This window comes from Columba livia, chromosome 4 (genome assembly GCF_036013475.1).
Source record: "Columba livia isolate bColLiv1 breed racing homer chromosome 4, bColLiv1.pat.W.v2, whole genome shotgun sequence".
Lineage (NCBI taxonomy): Eukaryota > Metazoa > Chordata > Aves > Columbiformes > Columbidae > Columba > Columba livia.
In genome coordinates, this window is record NC_088605.1 from 64,092,101 (window position 1) to 64,110,180 (window position 18,080).

General features: G+C 37.6%; 1 protein-coding gene across 1 annotated transcript in view; it reads right to left on the reverse strand.

Annotated features, from left to right (window-relative positions):
* Window positions 1-69: 69 nt before the first annotated feature.
* The window catches only part of HSPA4L (heat shock protein family A (Hsp70) member 4 like), a 29,055-nt gene continuing 11,044 nt past the window's right edge, over window positions 70-18,080 (reverse strand). The window contains exons 7-19 of the mRNA XM_065062085.1: window positions 16,944-17,188; window positions 16,783-16,859; window positions 15,460-15,611; window positions 14,838-14,944; window positions 14,296-14,429; window positions 13,119-13,321; window positions 10,553-10,654; window positions 9,900-10,037; window positions 8,937-9,062; window positions 7,657-7,764; window positions 6,441-6,560; window positions 5,800-5,961; window positions 70-5,332 (exon numbers count right to left, since the gene is read on the reverse strand). Coding sequence (XP_064918157.1) covers window positions 5,138-5,332; window positions 5,800-5,961; window positions 6,441-6,560; window positions 7,657-7,764; window positions 8,937-9,062; window positions 9,900-10,037; window positions 10,553-10,654; window positions 13,119-13,321; window positions 14,296-14,429; window positions 14,838-14,944; window positions 15,460-15,611; window positions 16,783-16,859; window positions 16,944-17,188 — 1,869 coding nt within the window. The 3' untranslated portion in view covers window positions 70-5,137. The remainder of the gene's footprint in view (window positions 5,333-5,799; window positions 5,962-6,440; window positions 6,561-7,656; window positions 7,765-8,936; window positions 9,063-9,899; window positions 10,038-10,552; window positions 10,655-13,118; window positions 13,322-14,295; window positions 14,430-14,837; window positions 14,945-15,459; window positions 15,612-16,782; window positions 16,860-16,943; window positions 17,189-18,080) is intronic.

The following is an 18,080-nucleotide window of genomic DNA, read 5'->3' on the forward strand; positions in this document are numbered from 1 at the left end:
ATACATTATCTCAAGCCGTGACTGCACATAAAGCTTCTTTTCAGAAAAAATGAGGTCTTGCCTGGTCACTTATGGTTCAAGTAGCAGCTTATATATTTATTATAATTATACACAACCTTGACAATCCATATTGCCATTCAAAAATAAATTGAAGTATTGTCAATATGCACATGGTCTGTCACTAATAAGAATCCCATTTACATACATAGTAAACATTTTGCATACTTAAAACACTGCTTTGAATTCTAACACTCCCATCTCTTCCCTCCCCCCATCCTGTGGAGATATGTTTAGACTATGTAAACAAACTCTTCCAACTATGCAACATTCAGGGAATACCACCTTTTCTATTAATTTAATTTAACCATTTCAGCACTTTGTCGAGATGGCTGGTAGGTATAGCTCTTCATCGCTTTTCATTTAAAATGACTCATCGTAGATCACATTGCAGTGATTCCTGCTTTTCATTGCTTGATATATTTACTTCTGACCAGGAAGATGTAAAACAGGGTTTAATAACTCTATCAGTTAAGTCACATGAACACATTCCTGTTTTAGTATCCCACAGGGCTGGTAGTCACATGAAGTTGTTTGCACTGGCTATTTACATGTGTATGTAATAGGTGACTGCAATCTTCAAATTTCAACTGTGGAAAATTAAGACTTGAGCTAAGAGTTAGCTACCACAAACTTCCTCTATCCTACTAACAGTTTGTATTTATAACCCAAGTGTTATCTTGGGAGTTGAAATGAAAATTTACAAGGTAATAACTGCCTTTTGTTAAGCAACATGTGTTTTACTACCTCTTTTGACAGAGCATTTCTGTCTTCTGGTGCCTGAAAGGCGAGAAAACAGCGTAACAAAAAAATTCTAAGAGACAACATAATATTCCTCCATCCAGTTAAAGAAAATGCTGATGTAAGCACCTTTAGTGCATGTAGCCACTATACTAAGCCACAACCAAGTGTGGGCATCTGGGCCTCAGTTTAGAAGGGCTCACAGAAGTCAGCATATTGAAGTATTACAGTGTGACACACAAATGAGAACCCTGTTTTGAGGAATGAGGTTCACGCTGAAACTCATCTGTGGGAAATGAATTGAACTTGTTTTCTTATGGCAGCCGGCTAGGTGCTTTGAGCCAGCAAATGCAGCATATTTGTAAAATGGTTTCAAGTTTTTGGAAGCTAGTGTTGGTTAACTGAAAGGCATGGACAAGCAGAGCCTTGATAACTGCAAAGATTCCAATGTCTGTTACAACTGTAAAGTTCTCACAATAATGTCAATACTTAGGAAGAAGTTTCCTGCCAGTTCCTTGCCTGTTTCCTGAAATTATACCTAATCCTTACAGTGAAAAATCCCACTGAATTACAGAGTATTTGAGAACAGTAACAGGAAGAATCTATAGCAGAGACTGGAGCTCAGCACACTGAGATGACTTAGAAACATATGAAATACTTTCCAATGCTGGAGATACAAAGGAATCTTACCAACAGAGAGACTGGGTGCTTTAGATTAACAGCTTTCACTTTGAAGCAGAAGAATAAAACACTTTGTAGTGGCCACTGCAGCAGCGGTACCCTCTGACTGCCCACACAACTCCAGAGCTGCAGGCCTGTCTGCTTCAGCAGCAACACAGCAGCTCCCTGAGCGGGCAGCCATACCCAACACACAAGGGCACCTTCTCCCTCATTCTGCCAAATTGTCCTGTGAAGCCGGTATGGTAACACTAGTCAGGTGCTTCACTTAAACAGCTTGGAGGATTCAGGATCTCAGGATCCAACTGCCTACTCCAAGTTTTGCAAGCATGCCCCAAAGGCAATATTTAAACAGGGAAAGAGGAACACTGCCAGAAGCAAAGGAGGGAAAGGATTCTTCATTCAAATTCAGACCAAACAAGGCAGGCAGCTGTTATTTTATCATCTAGCTCCCTTGTCAGTTGAAAGAAAGAGGAGTATAGAAGTTTAACTTCAAGGGATTGTTAAAAAATCTGCATGAAGTTCAAAGAAAATCCTGAATCTTAACCAGTATAATAAATGATGTGGAAAGGAAGCCACGAATCTGTTGTAAAGCAGCTAGCACCAACTTGGTTTAGTAAAGCAAACTGATTTGAAAGCCATTTCTTGAGCAAGTTCATTAATGCTCAAAACAGGAGGGAATCTGTGCTTTTTAAAGGAAAGAAGAAAGGTGTTACTGGTAAAATACAAGTATTTATGCGGTTTTATAACTGAACTTTTTATGTAAAAGTTGTAGACTGTGATTAACAAGACTTAAAAAAAACCCCACAACCACAAACCACCACCCCACAACTCTACTGCCTTTACAAAGATAGCATGGCTTCCTGTTTTTTCTTTTTTGGGAGATGGAGGAAACATTTTCAAACATGAGAAATGTATCTTGCCCTCAATAGAAAGTCTCAAAGATGATGTTAGCAATGAACACCTGCTTTTAAAAATATACCACATGCATAGTAGCATACTACTGTTGGTACCTTAGCAAAACTTATGTTGCAAGATGCTCATTCTGGTGCTGTCAGGGAGAACTCACTTGAGTCCAATACACAAAACCTCATTTTCAAGTTTTGCATAGTTTATGTAAGTACTTGAGAACCTTTAATCTGTGTCCTGGTAAAATGTCCTCTTTGTAACAGAAAACAGATTACATCTTAAGTCATACACTCACACGTTTAGGTGAAGCTCACTACAGAAAGAACAGGTTTGCCCTCCAAATGGGATTCTTAACAAGCAGTGTGCTATCAGCAACCAGCTGCTGTCTGCAGTCTTTGGACAGCATTCCTTTTCACCAGGGATATAGAGACAGAGCAGATGCACAGCAAAAAAACCCCACCCTATTCTAGTAAGAAAACCTTACTACAATTGCTTGTCTTAACCATATCTGCCTTTACAATTGCTATATTAAGCTGCTGTAGAATTATTCCAGCCTTTATGCATAATAGCCTGAAACATTTGTAATGTAATATTGAACATTTGATGACAATAAGCAGAAGACTTTCTGTTCTTACACATGACCTTTTAGCTATTGACGAGCTTACACTGGAGTGTAAGTGTTTGAGCCAGGTATCAGAAGTTTAACACACAAAGTAACACATAGATGGGTTTTAGGAAGCCAATACTTAAGAGATGCTACTCATTACATTGCCGTGGTAAAGCCATTTAATATATTAATGATGTTAAAGTCTATGGGACCAAAGCTAGTTCAGTCCTGCCCCAACTTTGACTCAGGACAGCTGACACCGGAAGTGCAGTCACCCCCTCCATACCAAAGATGCGTGGCTACAGGAGCAGAATTCAAGACTGAGGTTGCCGAGCAGCTGCAGCTCTCTTCAAGGTCACTCAGTTTTTGTTCAAGGGCTTTGAATATGTAAACTCAAGATGCGAACCATCCACAATTGATTGTATAAAGGAGGAACAGCAGAGCAAAAAGAAGTACGTGCACCTCCGTCACTTGATGTCAGTCATGAAGATGCAGTTCTAGCACTCGAGCTAGTTTGTATGCAGCTGTAAATGCTGCTTCCTTTTCACGTGAAGATGTGCAAGTACATTTCACCTCTGTTAACTACAGCTTGGGTCACAGAATCTCTCTGTAGCATGAACAGTGGTAGAACATGAAGGGCATGGCTGGAGATAAAATGGCTGTCAGAGACAAACAAGAGCATGACCCTTCACTTGTTTACAACAGCACCAAACTGCTACAGGAGAACTGCTGCAGAAATGCCCAATTAACACCTGAACACCTAAACTTATTTCTACAATGAAGCTCAAGTCACTGAAGAGGTACACTGCAACTAATCTCAGTCTCTTATGCTAACTATGAAAAGTGGTTTCTTAGGTCAAGAGTAGCCTACTCTGGTAGTAGAAGAGTTGTTTCAAGTCAAAAGAAGAGTGACTTGCTCTGGCAAGTGCTACAGTACCTCCGTGACTGACAGAAGCATTCGGAAAATATGAACATACACTGGACTGTGACAACATCTAAGATGCATCAAAGAAGATAGTGACTCAACTGTGTAATACGTTATAGACACTTTCATTAGATCAAGTAAATGACCAAAGATTAATTGGTAAGCTATGCAAGTTCATCAAGTAGATTCTGTCTTTGGGATAATAATATCCAGTTTGCTTTGTAAGCTCTTTTGTTTAGATCCTTGACCAAAAGGTTTACATGCAGGGTACCAAGGCTTAAGTAAGCTCTCAGTATTTCTTTCAAGTTTGTAAGAAACAACGTTTAAGCAACCTGAAAAATCAGGGTGCCAATATCCAGCTCGCACAGCAGTTTGTTGTTTTTCCTCTGCAGCATGTGACAAAGATGTAGATTTCATTCAAAACTAAAGAAGTGGAAATAGTAATATGTGCACCAAGACATTTTCTATGGAAAGTTATGCAACAGTCCTTGTACATCCTACCGCTCCATACTATGATCATTAGCATCATCCTATAAGCACAGTACGTTATGTACAGCAGTGCGCACTGAGACTGTTCACTTAATCTCAGCACTTGGCAGAGCCATTACGCTAGCATTCTGTAACTAAGATTGTTAGTGGTATGGGAATCTAAAAATTGTTTAAGCTTGTATTATTCAGTTTATATGAAAAAGACAGTACAATTCTCATGGTACATCAACAAGATGGACTAGTATGCCAACTAACCTATTTCAATATTTAAATTATAACAATACAATAACTAGAAAAGGTCAGTGCTTCAAGTGACAAGTTTTGCCACTTCAATTCCAATATTTTTCCAAAATAAAGATGCAATTAGATCTACACTTGAGCATCAGTAGTGCAATACAGTATCCTTTCCTGAATAAAGGAGCTGAGGTTTATCCACAATAAAAGCTTTAAATAAGGTAGATTGTTGCCATTTATATATCAATTCTGTAGGTTTGATATAAAATATATTGGGAAAGCTTAAACTGACGTATACAATCTACATTTGGCTAAAGCTCCACATAAGCAGCATCAGTGGAAATGAACATCGGAGGTGTACTTGATATAAAACACTTTCAAAACTACTCAGCAACAAATGACAGAAGGTTGGCTAAGAGTAACTAAACATGTGAGACAAAAAGAATGGACCCTGTGGTTACTTGCACTATTTTAATTAAGTATAAGAAATGCAAGATTTAGTCCACTTCCATTTCTCCGGGTGGTTTGGTCTGCTGAGAATTGTCCTTCGCTGGTTCAGGTTTTGTTTCAGTACCACTCTGTCCGTTCACTGGTCCATTGTGTTCCCCGCTAGCTTTTGCCTGCCCATCATTGGGAGGTTCTATCTTCGGTTTGGGCTTGTATATAATAGGATTACAGAAGCTATCCAATTCCTAGTTGTAACAGAAGTGAGAGAACAAGTTCATTTGGTGGCACAGTAATCACATTAAACTAGAATATCTCAAATTTGTTTCAGGTTCATAATGACCTAGAATTTGATCTTCAAGGCCTCGACTTTTCAATTCTGTCAAGTCTAGAAATGTAAAATATAACCTTGTACTAGCTAAAGAGCTTTCCAATCCGTTAAAAGCTTACACGGTAATCCATTTTCTAGCAAGCCTGGTGCTGTAACTCAGAGTATTTTAAAAAGGGTTATTCAGGGGCTCTGCTGTAAATCAAGGGCCAGAACTGAACACTGATAAAACTGCCGATCCCTCTGTATGGATCTTTACATTGCGTGAACACTCTGCAGGTCTAGTATGTTCTATCTCAATACAGAGCTCAAAATCCTGTTAAAGAAAACCCCAAAATCCTGTTAAAGAAAAACTAAATAGAATGGAACATGTACTTTTTTCTTTACCTTAGATTTTGTCAATATTTCTGCCACTTTGACAACTGGATCCTGAGTTAGACTTAGTTTATTCTGAGCATTCATTTTGCTGTTCAACCAATTCATAGCCTCAGTAACATATTTTTCAACTTTTTCCATCTCAGCAGGATCTAGGTGATCATATTTTTCATCCTACAGAGAGAGATATTTGTATCATCAATTAATATTTGCTTCTCACCCAATTAGGAATCTCATGGACACATAATGAATAGGATAACATTGCTACAACCCACTAGAAATATTTTAACAAGCATTTAGTATGAAGAATGTAGAACAAGACAGGACATTGTTTTTAGACATGTGAAATTTTGATCTTAAGCACCCAGTGCTGAAGCACAGGTTAGGAATGAAGTTGCAAGAAAAAAACACACCTGAGATTCACTGTAGTTTGAGTAAGTTTCCCCAAAAGATAGTAAGTTACAGGAACAAGAGTAACAGCCATAACTTGAGACAGCCATTTCAAGTGGTATATATAGGTCATCATAAAAAAAGTAGCCAAGCATTTGAAAACAGCTTAACAGAGAATCCCATAGGATTTATTTTTAAACACAAAAAACCCTCAAAACCAAAATTAAAACACCCTTAATAGTTCATTCCCTAAATAATTCTACCTTATTTTTGTATGCTTCTACTGCTTTCATAAGGAGCTGGATCTTCTTTCCCAGTTCATTTAAAACTTTTGGTCTCTCTTCATGTTCCATGTATCTTTCCTGAATAGGCTGTCCAAATTTCTGGAAACATAAGCACAAAGATCCTGACAAATACAAGTTTACTTTAGTCTGATCTAAGAATAAAATGTGGCATTGGAAGGGAATCTGCCTATCATTCCTTTACCCGCTCATTCAAGAGCTTAATCTCTGCATTTTGCTTTAGTACAACAACAACAAAAAAACCAAACCTCTGAAGTTTAAACACAGGAATAGCGCTCTGCCTGTATTAGGCTTAGCATTTTGCCATTATTTTCAGCAACAAGAGCATTTGGAACAATGCACTCAGAAGAGAAACAAGACAGGATTTACATGGATGGTTTAATTTTGAAGCAGGTCACCTGAAAACTTTCCTTTTATGTATTGTCCATTTTCTCCTTCTCTTGACTAGCGGTATCTAGGCGAGGCAGCAGTTGCCAGAATCGACACTGCTGTCTCCATCAGTTGACCCCCACCCAAAAAAATCTGACTTCAGAGAAAAACAGCTGGAGCCCGAGAACTAGAGATGTGCTCAAAACGTATGCTAGTCATTCGTCAGAATCCACATCTTCCCATGAGATTACTGAAGTATTTTAGGGTTTCTCATTCCTAATCATGATACAGTGGAATGTGCTGTTAAAGCGCTCTTCAGCCTTTATCATTAGACCAAAAATTCAGTTTTATGATACAGCTAATACAACACCACTGAAAACGGGAAAACCAGAGCACCCATTCTGGAGTGTAATTCTGAATACCTGGGAAAGCAGTCACAAACTCCTCAACAGCCTCTTTCAGACTGTAACAAGACTGACAGAAAATCCCCACAGCAATTAATTTTACTGTCACTAGTGACAGTCTAGTCTAATTTTGATTGTTTTCAAATCAGGAGCACAACTGACATTAAAACAAACTGTATTCCTAGTTCTAAATATTATGTTCATTTCATAACTAAACCACATCAAGATACAATCTGGATGCCCATACTTAAAAGTTAATTGATTAAAAAAACCTCACACCTGGGTATGCACATGTACAGCCCTCATTAAAACAGCCTTGCCTACTTTAGCCATGTATACTTATATAAACATCCCCACCTCCAAACACATGTATGATTTTTCTAGAAAGTAACTGAAAGCCTTACTCTTAATTCCTGAAGCTTATCCATGTATACTTGTTTTGGCTGGTCCTCTCCATCTTCATAAAGCCAGTTTTCTGTGTCCTCCAACATCAAGGTCAGCTTGTTTGAATCCTGTGAAGTAAGTTAGGGATACACTCTACTTGCGAACAGAACATGACAAATGAGACTTCTCCCCCAATGCAGGAAGAAACCCCCCTACTCAAAAACAACTGTTTACAGTCAGTTTAAAACATTCAAAGCGATAGCGAAGGAAAATGGTAATTAACAGACTTCAAAGCCAAGATTTTACAGAACGAGGCAGGAGAGCCCTACTAATCTGGTTTGCAGGTGAATTTTATGGGAGTTATGTGGCTTCAGAATTAATTTTGTAAGAAAGCATATGAATGTCTTAATAACATTCTTGCATATTATCTTTACATGGAAAATTCTGCTTCTCAGGTTCTCTGATAGCAGAATGGAAGAAGAGACAAATTTGGATAATAATAATATATATATAGTTGAAGTTAGAATTGTTTTGACTCTATTTGCTATATAGTTATTCAGAAATAAAGATCTTATCTATCTCCTAAACTCATATAAGAGATTACTTTGAAATTGGTATGAGAAAGGCAGCCTCATAGCCTTGAGTTTATACTGGAAAGGCATCTGTAGTGAGTTGCTGGGTTGATGACCCGGTAATCCAGAGACCAGACCTTAAAACTGCTGCTGGACATCTGCTGTTTCAACTACTCAGTGACTGTAAACCAGCCACTTTATTTAAATGGAAGCTACAGAGAAATTATGATAGGACAAGTGTTCTTTCAATACTGCTTTTGCAAAAGCGCAGTGTGCAGCTTTATTCATCAACAGCATGCTGAGATCAAAATACTTTTAAGGAGGAAACAAATCACATTTCTAAGTTAATGAAATTAGACAGCAAGACACAGCACTATCAGTACTCCATTTTTGCTAATTTTCATTTTGTTCTCGCCTGTTCATGCCATTTAGAAGCTCCTGGTGATGTGTCCCACCTTCCTACTCCCACCACAGGATTTTTCTTTTATACCCGCATCTGGAATCTTTCCTTGCCACTGAGAAGCTTCTTAGACAACACAGAACTCTGCATTCTTGCACATCACATGCCAGGTGTAAGTGTAGTTTGAACTTCACTTCTGTGAAGTTAATCAATTTCGTATTCCTAAACAAGCCCAAGAGACCCCTGCCACCTCCACATAACCCACACTCAAAACTTATAAATACAAAGGAATTTATCCCAACAGCTAACACACATAGCCCAGTCTTACTTCTTCAGTGATGAATTTCTCAAAAACTCCACACAGTTTGTCTCTGAAGTCATACACATATTCTTCAACAGCATTCTTAGCGTCGTTTCTTTCTTTCTCAAGCTTGTCTTGCATCATCATCTTCCCCTGGGGTGGAGAAAAACTTAGCCATTACTACCTTGAAACTCTACCACAGAACTCTGCAGAAGCCTGCTAATTCACAATTACTGACTAAAATTATCTTCACTGCAGACAGAACTGGAATGGGAGGAAAAATGAGTTCATATTTGGAAGCTGTTTGGCAAGTGCTTCAATGTAAATCAATCAGGTATCAATTATGATCTGATCAGGTCAGACAGGACTAGAAGACAAGTCTTGACTCTGGTTTGGAAGTCACTCGGAATCATTCTGCCCTACGAATATTATTTCCTATTTTATTTTTCAGGCTGACCATCTTTCACACAGAAGCTTATGCTGGTAGAATCTTCACAGACATAATACATAGAAAGTTCAGAAAGGAACCTGCCTCTCAGCAGGTTTTCCACATGTTATAGTACTTCCCTGCTGATGTAGGACTTGAAGGGCAAAAATGTGATGTAACTAAGGACACAACTTTTGTAAAGCACCAAAAGGTGTGCAAACTGCTACTCCAGACCAGGCTCAGGTCAGGCAGTAACAACTGGCATTCCTGTAACACACTGTGCAGCCTTGACTGGCAGTCCTGGGCACTTCCTGACTAAGAAAGGAATTGATACTTCAGCTAAAACAGGCTGATAGGTCAAAGTCATGAGATGTGGGTAGTTAAGTCTAGTGAAATAAGATTCACCTCACCAAAAAAAACCCAAGTAAAACAAACCCCCTTACAATTAAGGACAAACCCCCAAGAAATTCTAAATTAGATGGTAAGTTTATGGTTGCAAATACTTTCTAGATAATTATTTACAGTGACGTTAATTTGAGTGGTCATCTATTTATGCTGCTTACCTCATTTTCTATATAGCAATTGATAAGATCTTGTCCCAGTTGTCTATAGAGGCTTGCCTGTATAGGTAGGTCAATACTCTTAACTTTTGTTTTAGCCTTTGGTTGGGCTGGATGATCCTGCTTGTCTCCAAAAGCAGCCTATGAAGAGATGTACACTATCAAGAAACTTTCAAGAATATTACTACAAAAAAGAGAGACAAATGAAACTAGCAAGGCAGCTACAAATTAACCATATGTAAATGAAGAAACAAATTATTCCTCTGCTATTCAGAATCACCACTACCTTAGTTATGAACCAAACAGGTGAAATTTAATTTCTTTAAACATAACATGAAAAGCTGTTGAGAAAACTTGTTCAAAAGACAAAGACACTGCATATTCTTCTTCATAATGTTTTCAAGTTTCCCTAGATTCCATCTTCACTATAAAACTGTGTTAAATAACAGAAACTTACTTCAAAGTCTTAATCATAGTATAATATGTTGGTAATGAAAGTGCTAAGGTACAATTCCTAACTTAACCATTACAATAGGGCTGTACTCCTCCAAATACAGTCTCATGTATTGCAACCAGGAAGATAAATAACTTTGAGAGTACTGGGCCAAGTCTAAGGGAAGCAGCGTTACATTTCTGTATCAATACTGAATACAAACTTTTGTTTCGGTTCCTGCATTTTCAGTTTCCTCCTCGGCTTGGTTCTGTTGTTCAGCTTGACTTTTCTGAATACCTTCATCTTGATCAACCTGCATTTTATCCTAGAAAAAGAGTTACATAACTGAATACATAGATTTGCCATGAGATTTAAGACTGACATTCATTACAGGACCTCACAGATAATATACGGAATTAAGAATCAATCTTAAGGATTTTTGATTCACCATGTTTAAACAGTTATTTTGATATACTACATCTACCCATAGCTTTCTCAAATTAAATGGAAATTCTATTCTGCCTGTCCCCCTTGAAGTAATTATGATGTTGCAGTCTGTCCCCTGTACAGAATTACACTAAGCCCTGCAAATACTCCCTTCATTTTCCATTAGAAATAAATACATACGAAATGTATGCAAAGAGCATTCTAGAAACAGACCACCAACAACACAGGCAACAACAATACTTTCTCTATGGAACAGCCAGAACTTTGACCTCATACACCTAAACTTTAAAGTTTGTAATCCAAAGCAGAAGTAATTTAGTCATCGTTAATTGTTACCTACACCTGCCTCATAAGACCATGAAAATCAGTTTCTGCAGTAGCCTCTTGGAGCACATTACCAACTGTCTTCCCTCCCTGCCCCCTGAAATTAAGGAGGTTTCACTTTTATTTATCTGTAGTTCACCTGTGCCTTATTCTAAATTTAAGGATCTCAAAGACATCACTAATTACTAGTACTGATTGCTTGATTTAGCTTAAGAAACACAATTCCCTGTTGTCATGGCAAAAAGGTTTTAATAACACAGTAATGGGTACATCTAAAGTTTTCAGAATGACTCTAATATTTTGTTGTCCAGAGCACCAATAAACAATGAGCTATAGCTGAGGTCTGAAAGGTCTAAGATTACTTCTACTTCAAGGAATTAAGATTCACAGATTCAAAAACTACATATTCATGTAAAATAATTTATTGCTAGTTCTGCAAAGCACAAGAAAAAATATTTAAGGATTTCAAACTCTAGCACAGGTACATATGCAGTTTAGCTCTATTAATTGATTTTGCAAGTTTTTAACAATAAAAGTTGAAAACAAGAAGGCTACTTTTACTAAATTTAAGTTTCGTCTCTTCAGAGTAGAAAAAACCAAACAACCCCATTTACTGTTCTTACTGTTCACACAGAAAAGGCAACAACTGTTTTACCTACACAAAAAAGCTAGAGGGGGAAATACTACATATATACACCACAAACCTCCTCCTCCGAGTCGACAGTATCATCCTCAATAACGAAAGGTGATTGCTGACAAGCACCATTGCAGAACAGAAGACGTGTTAGATGAACGGAAGCGTGATAAATTGAAAGCCTGAGCGTGGAAGTGGTTACTTTTGTACCAAACACTGTGTACTAGTCTTAGTAACCTCCACATGCAGTACACTTATTACACTAGCTGCCAACTACGTCACTTTTAACCACTTTTCACTTGTGTACCACTACCAGATGCAGAGCACTAGTCCACAAGGAACTGCATCATGATTGGCATTTCAAACACACTCAAATTCTTGGAAAGCGGCTAATATTTACGGAGTTGTTTATATCAATTATGTAATGCTGTGTATTTGCTCTAATTCCTATAGTATATTCAACTGAAGTGGGGAAGGCTGAAGACAAATTTTAAGAGATAATGACAAGAAATGCATTCACCTCTTCCTCTAAATAATGCTGCAGAGTGTTTGCTGTCTGTCCAGCCTTACTCCCTAAGGAAACCCCGCCTCAGTATGTCCAACTGCCTGTGGGACTGCTCACCCTGCTGAGCAGTTTGCAGTCTCAGAAAGACATTCCACAGTATCAAATGGAGCTGCTGCACCTCACTACTCTCAGCAAATCTGTGTCTGGTACACAGGGCACTATCAAGAAAGTTGATCCTCCTCACACTAGAATGAGAGAATTGATGGGTAGAATACTGTGAGCCAGCACTAAGGATCTGTAGTACTTTAATACACTGGCCAATAATGACATAAGGAAGTAAAAAATGTTCTTTTCTCAGTATTAATGACAAGGCTGCTGCACATTTATTTCCAGTAATTCTCCCCTATGGATTTACAAGCCAGTTTGTAATGATTACCAGCACTGAAGCAGATCAAGAAATGTCTTAGTGAAAGAATGTTTATGAAACAAAGAAATACCCTGGATTTTTGGCTCCATGAAAATATAGTACTTGAGGAAAAACAAACCTTTAGAACTAATTTGTCAACAGTTCTCATTAAATATTGTTGCAATTTGATATTAATAACAATACTAGATAATGCTACGACTAGTAGAGATGCTAAAAAACAATGAAAATTATTCTTTTTTCTTAGAATCTTTTTTTATAATTTTTTTCCTCAGTGCCACATGTCACCAGTACTTTAACAATAAACAGACATGAAGAAATGTGTTACATAACTAGAAATAATTTAAGGGTGGAGAAACAGTAAGTGTAAAAAGCTATACACCATGATTTAATCTCCAATTATTGGCTCTCTTGTCAGAGTTACAAGGGGCGTAGATATTTACAAGTTCACATACCAGCTCATCATCTCTGCCTTGGTTCTTGCTTGATGATTCAGTGTCCATAGGTGTGTCATTGTGATCTCCTTCTATGTGCTGCTTCTCTATTATAGAGGCATTAGCCACACTGAAAAGGCCGTGGATATTGACACGCACTTTAACCTTCACTTTGGAATTGTCTCCATCGTGTTGGGGACCAACATTTTGAATAGTGAAACGCCCTTGAAAAAACAAAGAGGGTTTGAATAGCTGTTCCAAAAAATAGTGAAAGAAGAAAACAACAAATAAAATACATTCCTTGAAGGGTGTTAATGTCAACAGTAACTTTATACAATTTAAGTCAAATGTCTGTAAACTTCCTACTTAGCTGTCACTTCTACAGCGTAAGCTGCAGCTAGATAACCTAAAATTCTGGTTCCCCAATTATCATCAGTGAACTGGTAATTAACAAGATGGTTTTGCTTTATCTGTATTGCATAAAAAAAAAAAAAACCAAACAAGATAACACTTAATTAGGTGTTCTCTGTTGCCTTCTCTAATCATCACGCTAGAGAAATTGCTCTGCGATTCATCTCAAATGGTTCCTTTTATTCCTAAAGATTACAGACTCCTTCCATAGACAACTAAATAGGTAGCACCAAGTTTATATCCAATTCCTAAATCAATAAACAAAACCGTAAATTAGTAGACTTCTCAGAGTCTCTAGTAACTGCAAGTAAGGTAATATTAGCTACCGGGAAACTTATTCATGCCATCTAATACGTTAGACTCCTACAGACGCTTACATTCGGGATATGCCTATTCTGTATGTTGTTAGATTAACAGAAAAATACAGACAAATACCAGGAACTGTCTAGTGCTAACAGCTCCTTTGATCAAATCTCTTTGAAAAATCCAGGCTACCACATTTTAGAGAGGTTGAAAGAAGCAGACAATATAGCACTAAAAATCTTTGTACCGCCTTTTTTAAAGTGAAGACTGATACAAAGAAGAAACAAAATTTCTAGTAACTGCCGAAAGACACTGATGCTGTTTGATCACCCCACCTAAACCAAGATCGTGTGGAGCCTTTCTAAAGAACCTTGGCTTTCCTATAAGCTTGGAAATACAGAAGTAACATCTTAAAAAAAAAGAGAACCACTTTTGCCATAGTCAAGAGGAGCAGGGTATAGGGCTTTTATTCACATGTTCTTACCTATTCTGGAATCAGGATAAGGCACTTCATGTGGCTGGGTATAGTAAGCTTCTAGGTCAAAAGGCTCTTTCTTGTGAAAAGTAATTACTTTTGAGAATGGAGCAGCGTGGTTCTTACTGAAGACTTCACATTCCCTAAAGCAGTAAAATATTAACAAAGAGTAAACCACTGAACATAACAGATAATCAAAATCAAGGTATGCTAATGATCAGCAGCTGTGCTAACCAAGCAGCCAAGTAAACTAGTTTAAGTCTGTTTATGACGAGAGTTCTAGGTTGAAGGCCCACAAGTCTTAAAGCCGGACTACAGATTCCATGTCACACTTACAAGAAAAGGAAGCAACTTCACACAAACATTTTTTTAATTAAATGTATTTCCAATTAAGCAGTAATCGGAAATCAAGAGGTATAATGCAAAGAAATTAGAACTGTTGGAGTGGGTGACAGCTTCAAAGTCTGAGGCCTGGTCTTTCCCATAGCTTGACATTTTTCTTTACATACACATACAAACAGACACTTTTTATTAGGCACCATACAACTTACCCTGTTCCTTCTTCATAAGATGATTTCCATCTTAATGTTACAGAATAAGGAACAACATCTGTGATGGAAAATTCACGCACTTTAAAAGCCGGGGAAAGAATTGCACACTAGAAAGCAAAAAATGAAATTTCATTATATCCATGTAGTCAAATAAATAACAAGTTCAATACTAAATAGTTCAGTGCAAAAAGGCTATGATTCCTATAGGTCACACAGAGGTCCTGCTTACTGCAGAACTTTAACAGAAACTTCCCGTGCTTCGTAGGAAGTTAATTAAACTGAAAGACTTAATTAAGGTAATAACAGATGCTACTTCCCTAGTGACTGTCAGTAAAGGCAGCCAGCAAAGCTTCCAAATGATTCCACAGAAGTGGAACAGTGCTATGTGGTTTATCAAATTTAACAGGCCTCTCACAAGACCATCCTTCTAAGATCACTCAGTGGCAAATTACCAGATAAAATACAACAGTTTCTGACATCGTCAGTGTCACCAAACAGTGAAACAGCAAGTCAGACTCTACATCTTGTTTCAACTATAGTACCTTTTGTTTTCGGTTAGTTGTATTTCATTAGTACATGAAGTTAAATAAGCAATACTGAAGTTTAATTTCAATAACTATACCTGCAAGGCACAGCCTCTTGCAACAGCTTCATCAGCATTTAGTGTGGTGCTTATTTCTTTACAGAAAAAGTTAGAGATCTGTTCCTTCACTGCTGGAATTCTAGTAGCCCCACCTACTATTTCTATACTGTAGATATCTTCACGCTGAAGTTCTAGAAGAGAGAGTGCATGGCCTTAAGTTACCATCAAGATAGCAAAGCTGTCTTTGGACAACAACAACAGAGGTCCCTTATCATCTAGACAGAGACAAGCACTGAATATATTCAATGGCCGACATGATCTTTAAAACCAGCTTTGTCACGATGCGCCCTATTCAAAATCTCTGTCCCTCCTGTAGGCTACCAAGTTTTCTAGTTACGTAGTCCTGAAAAATGCAGAAGCCAAGCATAAATGAGGACAGCTGTTCTCTGAAATGCACTGTCCATGTGCATCCACCCTCTGAGACGCGTAAACTCAAGTGTGTGCAACTGGGTTTTCTTTGGCAGCACTGCACTGCTGGACAATGCCTCACTCCTCATAAACAAGGACAAAATGAATCCCAAATATACTTCATCTTATCTTTGGTTTAATTTTGTTTTCCAATAAAGAAAAGCAAACCCCTTAACTAAAAATACGTAATATTAGACTGTGCTCGCAGGGTAACTTTTTAGTTCTGGATTCAAGATAACTGTCAGTCCTTGAACAGTTCTGCCCAGCACTTATTCAGGTTCTTACTTCCAGGTTTAGTTATCTAGCCAAGACACAAGGTAAGCAGAAATGTTTTCTTTCTTTTAGTTGAAGATGCTGTAGTTAAGGCTAAAACCTTTTCCTGGCAAAGTCTAATTCTCTCCTTTATACTACATTACGCAAAAAAAACAAAGAAAGAAAGGTTATTTGCACATGCTTCAGATAATTTATTTTAAGGATATATTGCCAAATTCTCAGGTCAGTGAGGACATGTATGTATCACATATGGAACAGGCTGGCCAGACAGTTGGAGCAAAGAATAACAGTTTTTCCCATTATGGTTTTGGTTTGGTTGGTTTACATTTATTTTTTTAAATAATCTTTCATAGGGCCAACCTTTTCCAGTATGCAGGGTGAATGAGGGTCAATAAATCAGGGTTGCAAAGTGACAGGTGCGCTAAATGAGGCAGGAATGGAATCATGCATATATGACAAGCATATGAATGGAACTTACATTTAACTTTTCAGTACTTAGCTTTGCAATTCTAATAAATACAAAAATATATTAAAAAGATAATCATTAAAGAGATCTAGGATAACTGAATTACTAGTTACTTTCTTGAACCAAAAATAATACCTAAATTAAGTCCTACTTACTAGCTTGTTCCATGGCTGCTCTCAGAGGAGGCTCCACTCTGGCCAGCAGGGCAGCACACAACTGCTCAAACTGAGCTCTGCGAACAGGGAAAGCGTTTCATGTCACAGGACAGCACAGAGACCCCACTTCACTGCACTGCAGTGACAATGATGCACCGTACCTGTTCATCTTACTGGAGACATCGAGGTCATTCATGAAGCACTCAATGTTGAGTGGAAGGTCAGAAGCATTTGCACTCATAAGCTTCTTTAGTTTTTCACATTCTTGATACAATCGTAGCAGTGCTCGGGGATTCTCTTTTACATTCAGTTTGTATTTCGTCCTAAACTCTTCGGAGAAGTAGTCTACCAAAGCCTCATCAAAATTCCTGCCACCTAAGAAAGGGTCAAAAGTAGTAGCTAAGACCTGCACAGAAGAGCAGAGATTAAAAAGTTTTTAGATAACGTTTGCTTAGATACACAGATAGCTTTCACACAGACACTGGCTTTAGAAGTTAACACCTTTAAACACAGGTTTGATATAGGAAAATTAGTTTTCTCACAGCTTTTCTGTTTTTCTCACAGTTTTTCTGTTTTCCAACAGAATTTAAAAAAAAAATAAAAATCACTCCTCAATTATTTAGTTTTTGCCCTCCCCAAATAAAATACTATTGCACCAACCATGCTATTTCCTACCATACTGCAGCCCCTACCCAGTTTACTAACCTTAAAGACACACTAGGATAGCTATTTTGTCATCCTACTACTAGTTCTGTGTCACTTACTTAAAACAGAAAAACCTTCTATCATCTTCAGATGACCACATTCTGCTACCAAACAAATACACAAAATCACTCAGCCATCAGCAGCTCAAGGACAAAAATATCCAAACTGGAAGAGAAGGCTGTTCTGTTTTACTTCACATCTTATTGAATTTAGATTTTGAACCGTCACAGGCGGAAGAAATAAAAAAATCATAGAGCAATTCAGGACAGTTCAATAACTTCCCATATACAAGTCAGATGCACAACTAAAATGCTTATGAGACTACCAGAAAATGCGTATATTTAAGCGATATAACATGGTGTAAAAACCATGCAACATGCTTAATTGCCAAGTACTTTTCAAAAAACTCTCTGGGATACTTCATTTCTGTATTTTATAAAAATGGATTTGCAAAATAGCTGAAAAATAATAAACACTTTGTATTCTGCATTTAAAAAATATTTGCTATAGACATTTATTCATTCACGAAAAAAACCCAAATTCCCACAGAACAGTATTTTGAGTATTGTATAATTAAAATCTTCAGGTATATG